The sequence below is a fragment of the Elaeis guineensis genome, chromosome 12 (genome assembly GCF_000442705.2).
Source record: "Elaeis guineensis isolate ETL-2024a chromosome 12, EG11, whole genome shotgun sequence".
In the NCBI taxonomy this organism is placed as follows: Eukaryota; Viridiplantae; Streptophyta; class Magnoliopsida; order Arecales; family Arecaceae; genus Elaeis; species Elaeis guineensis.
The window spans coordinates 82,777,205-82,785,177 of NC_026004.2; the positions used below are offsets into that span (position 1 = coordinate 82,777,205).

At 37.5% G+C, this 7,973-nt stretch overlaps 1 protein-coding gene across 1 annotated transcript; it reads left to right on the plus strand.

Annotated features, from left to right (window-relative positions):
• Positions 1 to 1,205: 1,205 nt before the first annotated feature.
• On the plus strand, positions 1,206 to 3,399 carry LOC105032542 (uncharacterized). The gene has a single exon (XM_010907004.3). It carries the CDS (start codon positions 1,231 to 1,233, stop codon positions 3,301 to 3,303), a length of 2,073 nt encoding a protein of 690 aa, XP_010905306.2. The 5' UTR covers positions 1,206 to 1,230; the 3' UTR covers positions 3,304 to 3,399.
• The last annotated feature ends 4,574 nt before the right edge of the window (positions 3,400 to 7,973 follow it).

The window sequence follows — 7,973 nt, forward strand, 5'->3', positions numbered from 1 at the left end:
ATTGGAATCCATGTACACAATAAAGACAACTATAACTTCTTTCTTTTTTTTAAAAAATGAGAATAACTTTCGTAAAAATACCAAGTCAATTAAAAATAAGGAAAAAATTACATAATTTTCTGTAATAAAAAAGCTTATAGAAAAAGAGAGGCAGCTCTCTCCCTTCCCATAGTCTCCTCCCCTCCCTTACATGAAGGAGATTTGATCCTAGGTCTCTCGGAACGATGCCAAGAGACTTTACCTGCTAGGCACCCATGGTGTTTTATTCAAGTCACTTAAAGTGAGACAAATGCTCACCCGATGTGATACTGTACTCTCATAAGATATGAAACAAAATTAGTACAACTAAAAGAAAATAATGAGAAATAACTCCAAAATCAGTTGAGCCAAGGCCCAGTGATGGAGGTATATGATGTTCTTTAGAAAAGTCAAGAGAACGAGAGAGGGAGAGAGAAGCGGCTAGAATTTTTTTTCGCTCCCTTATTGAATACAAAGCATACAAGGAAATTATTGTTTCTGATGGTTGAGTATTAAGTAAAATAAATCATGTGAGATGACAAAAGATACGTCATAAGTTAGACCTACTGAGCTTATTAAAGCTTACGATTCATCATCCGGGCAAATCTATTAGGTTAGAAGACTTTTTGAAGAACATTCTCACAATCTACTCCGCAAATGCCACTCTAATTTATTGATACATGTGCCTTGTAATTAGGCTAATGGTGCATGACTTGATAAATCTTAGCGTTACAAATGGCATTTACTTCTAGTCATGAGTTAGACTGATGAATATTTTGTGTGGTATCTCATCATTCAATTGAAGACAGTCCGTGAAATCAAGTTAGCTGAGCTGATAAACCATTTACTTAATTAGTTGTTTCATATTGGAAGGCCTATTTGGCCGTAGGCTGAACAATCTAATTTTTAAAGAATTAGGTTTTTTTTTAAAGCCCCGCACCTCCATTGAATGAACACGGTATTCTTGAAGTATAAACACCGACTAAAGCTATCTGTGCTACCTAGCTTAATCTTGTGATTAGCCTTAAAGGAGAGTATATATTTCATCCATGCCTCATCCAATTAACACATAGGATTAATTTCCTTCTTTACGAATTGTTCAAAATATTTGTTATTTTTCGAATAGCAAAAGTGTCCATTCAACATTCGTTTCCTAATGATAAATTTTTAATAAATTCAGTTGCGAACAGTTTGATCCTTGAGGATAAGAAGATGACAATGCAGATTTTCACAGAAAGAGTTATGGAACTTTGGAATGCATTTGAAATTCGGGTGTTGGTTTTAATTAGTCTTCTACTACAAGTCATCCTCATCATTTTTGGTTCTCGCCGAAAGTACATTGCAAGAAATTGGATCAGGTTTCTTGTCTGGTCTGTATACTTGTCCGCGGACTGGATGGCGACTGTTGCCCTTGGAAATCTTGCTAGTAGCGAGAGAGATTCGGATGATAAGAGTTCTGATCCTGATCCAAAGAGTTTAATCCAGTCATTTTGGGCACCTTTTCTTCTCTTGCATCTCGGCGGCCCAGACACGATCACTGCATATGCATTGGAAGATAGTGAGCTGTGGTTAAGACATTTTCTTGGTCTCGTAGTCCAAGTCGGAGTGGCTTGTTATGTCTTCTTAAAGTCTTCGGGTACCAACACCCTCACATTTTTGGCAATTCCAGTGTACATTGCAGGAATTGTCAAGTATGGAGAGAGGACTTGGGTGCTTAAGTCTTCAAGTACCGAGCATATCAAAAACTCTTTGCGCTCAGCTGCTCGAACACCAGAGGTTGAGGCCAAATTGTCTATTCCTCGAGATCCTCCTGTTGTATTGAACAATTACCTTCATCAAGCATATTACTTATTCAAAATATCTATATATCTCTTACAAGATCTTATACTCGGGGTTCCAGAACTAAAGGATAATCGCAAGATTATCAGTTCTGACAGGTCATCACAAGAAGTTTTCAAGCTTATAGAGGTTGAGCTCGGATTCTTGTTCGATGTGCTCTATACGAAGGCGCTCCTAGTTTATTCTCAAATCGGAGTCATTTTTCGGGCCGTCAGCTTATTGTGCTCTGTCGCTGCATTTCTTGCCTTCTTAATCTTCGTTGACGTGCATCCATACCCAATAGTCGATGTTGCCATAACTTACATATTGCTTGCTGGTGCTTTAGTTCTAGAGGTTTATGCACTCGTGTACCTTACACTCTCCGATTGGACAATGGTTTGGTTGACCAAGTCTGCCAACCCACGAACCAAGTCAATTCGGGAAGGTGTCTATTCTCTTCATACAAGGTTGATCAGTGGCAAGAGGTGGTCTGGGTCCATGGCACAATACAGCCTGATAGGATCTTGCCTCAAAATCAGGCTGGCAGGCAAGTATCTGGAGCTGCTTGGAATCGATGAATTGATCAAGCAAATGTACGTAAATTTGCAAAACGTGGATGTTAATTTGAAAGATTTGATCTTCGAGCATATTCAAGAGAGAGCTAAAAAGATTGTGAGGGAGGATCAATATGACATTGAGTTGCGCAATAACATATTGGGTCAGAGAGGTGGTAATGTGCTTGCAAGGTATGAAATTATGGGTAGATTCAGGTGGACCACAACTCAAGCAGAATTCAACCAAAGCCTCATAATTTGGCATGTTGCCACTAATCTTTGTTATTATCATGATATGGATGCCCCTGAATTCTGTCTAGAATGCATATTTAGCAAACGATTATCCGATTACATGATGTATCTTATGGTCATAAGTCCCCATATGCTGCCCTTTTTTCATGACGTAGAGTACAGGTATCAAAAAACATGTGAAGAGGTCCGGGAATTTATTGATAAGAAATTCCGAAGAGACAACAAGGCATCATATGGTGAAAAGGAAATTAGCATCAGATTGCTTCAAGAATATGAACCAGCAGCACCATCTGAAAGGCATAGATTCGCCAAGTCCGCGCTGTTTCATGCTTGTAGCCTGGCTAGGCAATTGAAGTTGATGGAAATCTCCGAGAAGTGGAAGATGGTAAGTGAAGTTTGGATAGAAATGCTTGCATATGCTGCGAATCAGTGTGAAGGGAATGCACATGCTCAACAACTTGGGAGGGGTGGAGAGCTGCTCACCCATGTCAGCCTTCTCATGGCACACCTTGGTTTAAGCAAACAATTTGAGGACAAACAAGCAGTAAGGGTTAAATATCGTGATGATATAACAGGAATGGATGATGTTGAACGGGGTAGTAGTGCTAATGTCACTTCTCTTACTACTTCTGATGCTCCTACTATTTTTTTGAATAAGTAAATTGATCACAATGAACTTAACGGAAATAAGATATCTATGTAAAGCTACTAGCACACCAAATGTTCTTGTTATAAGATTTTGAACTGGTAATTAACATAAAACATTTGTTGCATCTAATTGTTTTTCTTTGAACAAATTTTATGATGTATTCTTTGTCCAATTTTTATGTGAATAAATATTTAGACTTATTTGTTATTAAATCTTATATGGAAAAAAGAAAAAAGAAAAGAACTAGACTTTACTAGTGAAATCAATGAAATTTTTCTTTAGAATTACTAAATAGGTTTGCAAATTTTGAAGCAATTTTAACTTACTTGAAGTTTTTTTCTTTCCAACGCCATTGCTCTTACCTTGTCCAAATGGAGAATTATGGGATTGAGTATTGGGGTGAGCATTAACCATTCAAATCGTTAAATCAAATTAGACCAAACTATTTTAGCAGTATGATTCATTTTAGAATTTAAAATAGTTTATTTTGGTAAAGAAACTTCATTAATGTTTTAGGTCAAACTTACAAACTGTCGGGACTTTTGATTGAAATCAAAACCAACCGTTATATTACAATTTAGTTTGGTTTAGTTTCAAGTCCAAAACAATTCGATTTGATTAATTGACAAATGTCATTTATCAGTTTAATTAGTTTCAAATCACCTCTAAACTGGACCTGACCAAACTGTACCCACCCAAATAAAACTAAAGGTATTCACCCACTTATAAAAAGAAAAAAAAAAAGAGGTAAAAGAAAACATTGACAATTTTTTCAATGTGCATGATGCAGCTTATGCCAAAAAGAAAAAGAAATTATATAATACAATGAAGTCTAAGTTAGCAGTGCTGTGCCCTTGTGGAGGATGAATGATTTCACCGTGGCCTCCTCCATCATTTTCTCAAAATCATCTTGAAAAATCCAGTCGTATTTATGCTTACCGCGGAGGTTTTAGCCCAATTTGTTGAAATAAAACAAAATTATATTCTATAAGTCATGCCCTATTTTTTTTTTTTCTTTCATATTAAACCGGGCAAAGCCCACCTACATCTTTTTATTTATCACTGTTTATTATTCAACTTTAAAGCAATACAAAATATCCTATCAACAACTCAAAACTCCAACACATCTTGAATAATTCACATTCCACACAAACCCAATCTTTATTAAGTTTTCTTCACTTTGTCATGAATCAAAACACCCATTCATGGAAATCTAAAATTAGTCCCGTGGCGAAGTATAAGTTAGGCACATATTCCAAGTTAGATTCAATTTTTAAAGAGATTACAATTTTTGTGAATTTCACTCCTGACGTAGATGATTTACCTTTGACCAAACCAAAAAACTGGACTAAATCTTAGTAAACTCAAGTCTGCTCGAAAATATCACTTAACTCCAATAAAAAAGAACAAACGAAATAAAACCCATTGATGGGAACAAAAGATTTAAAACCAAGCTCAAATCTAATAATTTCACAAATGTTTTAGGGAAAATTTTAGAATTCCAAAGCGTATATTGAAATCCTGTATTTCACAAATTATTTTCATGTAGAACATATAAAGTACATAATTTGAGTAATATAACATAAATAGATTTTCAAACCAAAGCATGCATGATAAATCACATCAGGGATAGAGATAATTTACGATCTATGATCCACCAGATTCAAAAGTCATAGCCTTTGTCATGCGACCCAATCCCTAGGCTCGGTGCTCCTCCCTATCTAACTCAAAATTCCAAATCACATCTAGTTCACTGATTCATGAAAAATTAGAGTAATTAGACTCAGATTGATCTAGCTTTAATCAAATTGGGGTCCAATCAATCGGATGATTTTCAAAAGGTTAGATCTTGATCTCCCTCTCTCTTTCTCTCTTTTCTTTTCCTTTCTAATCTTAAGTTATCAGTGACAATTATAATTATCGTGAAAGACAGACAGACCGCTATATTGTGGTAATTATATTTGTCGGCAACAATTGCTATAATAATGCAAACATATAGCAGCAATTTCAACAAGGAAGAGAAACACCAGCAATGTATTAAATGACAAAACGAGCAATTGAGGAATTTCTGGAGGTGCTTGAATGAATGACATCTTTGAGTTCACTAATGTTTATCACTTGAGGCTTGAGAGTTCGCTAATGTTTACCAATTTACACTTCTTTTCCTCTATAATCTATATGCCTTATAGGCCTTCCTTCCAAAGCCTTCTATAATGATTAGCATGCGTTCAAGCTAAAAGAAGCTATTAACAAAAACCCCATAACTTCTCGAGTCTGGTTCACTGACTTCACTACAGAATTTGCACATGTATCTTGTTGAAGAAACAATTGTATTTGCTTTCTTTTCAGTTTTATCTCGCTTGGTAAACTGGGAACTAGAAACCGTCTGAATGATATAATTTATTGTGAGGCTCATACGACCTCATGCATTCTGTTACACGTCAACAGACGAAACATTTGCCACGAAAGATGATTCTTGGAATTCTAAAGATGCCTGCAAGATCAACTTTCCGTGAAAATCAGAAAGAGCAGGTATATGCCTACTTGGTTCACATGAGAATGAAATAGGAATAGGATTTCATTTTCATTTCCATGCTTGGTTTATCACCTTGTTAACTAAAACAAGGAATAAAATTTCACATAGAATTGGATTGTTTGCAAACCTTGAAATCTCAGTTTCCTTTTTTTTTGTTTGGTGGTATGTGTAATAGGAATATGACTATTTTATTTTCATGTTTAGGTTAACCAAGTAGGCCCTAAGTAAATTGGGAGCGGCCTTGAAGAAATATTGCTCATTTGGGTTGAAGTAGCCAAGTTCATTCTAATGAAAGGCTTAATTAGACATGCTAACGAAATGTATCTGTTGCTGCTTGATTTGGTTGAGGTCAGAGAGAAGGTGATTGAGCCTCATGCAGGGATGATGGCATTGGAGTGATCTGTAAAATAAGTCCAAATCGAAGATTTTCACTCTGGCGAGGATCCTTCGACGTTCAAATTAGATTCAAAGAACAATAGGAATAGTAACGAGTTCTCTGAGAAGGATTGATTGACTTACCTTGATCCTCGGAGCTTTGATTATTTATATAAAAGACTGTCGAACAGCTGGTTGAACAGTTGTGAGATCGTGCAATCCCGAGATTATAGAGCCGTTGAACATGCCATCACAGACGAGATATTTCAACTTTCAATCGCTCCCGCAAGATTAGGAGAGTTGGTTACGTCTGAGTCTATCCATTCGGAGTGGACAGCTGTCACACACATCATGAGATGAGCTAGCTGTGATAACTGGGACAGCCCACGTGCTAAGATATTGGCCTGCCGAGTCAACAGAATGCGTCGAACAGACCATATGACAGACAGACGCAAGATGCTCCATACTGTATATGGCTCTGCTCTTAAGCAAGCAGTCCCGATGATAGCTTGAAGATCCGAGGTATCCCATGGTTGGCGCACTGATCCAAAGTACTCACAATAACCACCATAACACTACCCTCTACTCCTGAGTCTGAGAATCAGATGAAAGAAGTATTCGAGAAGTCATACCTTGGATCTGGAGATGCGTGCTTTCATGCCTTCACGAATGTCCGGCATTTAAAGTTGCTGACATCATCCTGGCACGATCGTTGCGTATAATCGTAATCGATGGGACCCCGTAGCTGGCATTTTTCTCAAGAATTTTGATTTTTATTTTTTTTTTCGACTGTGGCTTTTTTCTTTACCTTTATTCTCTTTTTAAATATGCCCTTTAAGGTGTTTAGGGAAGACGATTGCAAGGCTTTTTTTTTTTTAAATTTTTCGCTCTAAATTTTCATCGTAACTCTCAGAGATAAGATGAATTCAGATTTCGTGAAGAAGCTGGAATAGATATCGATGCGGAGAAGACAGGCCAAAATTTTGGTTGTCAAATTGGCATCCACGACTGTGAGGGATGAGAATCCCGTTCTAGCCGTCGAGCCAACGGCTTTACCATTGGAGGTTGTAATGAGGACTCCATCAGAGGAAGCTCCAATTGAGAAGGTACCAATGGAGAGGACACAAGCAGCGGACACAATCGATCGGCCTGAGGAGGTTTTAGCAGTGGAGATGCAGGTGGAGGATGCAGCCGGTAATTCTGAGGGAGTTCTAGTGATGGTGATGGAAACTAAGAAATCCCTGAAGTAGGTGATATCCACTGGATGTCTTCCTCTGGCTATTTCTCAAGCAGGCCCCTCGGAACTGGCATCTTTTGTCCCATCCATGATGGAGAATCTTCAGTCAGCAGTAGATTTTTTAAGGAGCTTTCTGTCGCCTACAAAGAAGTTGTATATGGATGAGCAAGGGGCTCAGGAGCGAATGGCTAGCGCCCTGAGGTCACTCGTGCATGTAAAGAATTTTTAAATCTTCTGATTGATCTCTGGTAACGTACAATATTTTGATGCTTGTTTATAAATATTTTGCATAGATGGGACACTACTTGGCCAGCTTCGTCGGTGCCACTTCAAACTCCTCATCATTGGAACTTACAGTGGCGAAGGAAGAGGTTGATTTATTGAAGTATCAATTGAAGTAGGTAGAGAGAAATAATGGTGAACTAGTCAAAGAGCTCGACTTCTTTGAAGAGGCCCGTCAGGAAGTCCAGGAGATAATCAATCATCGAGATGATGAGTTAAGAAGGATTGAAAAAAGAATTGAAGAACTCGAGG

What these genes read in the sequence shown, in the direction of transcription:
- LOC105032542 (XM_010907004.3), top strand. Translation starts at nt 1,231, where the DNA reads ATGACAATGCAGATTTTCACAGAAAGAGTTATGGAACTTTGGAATGCA.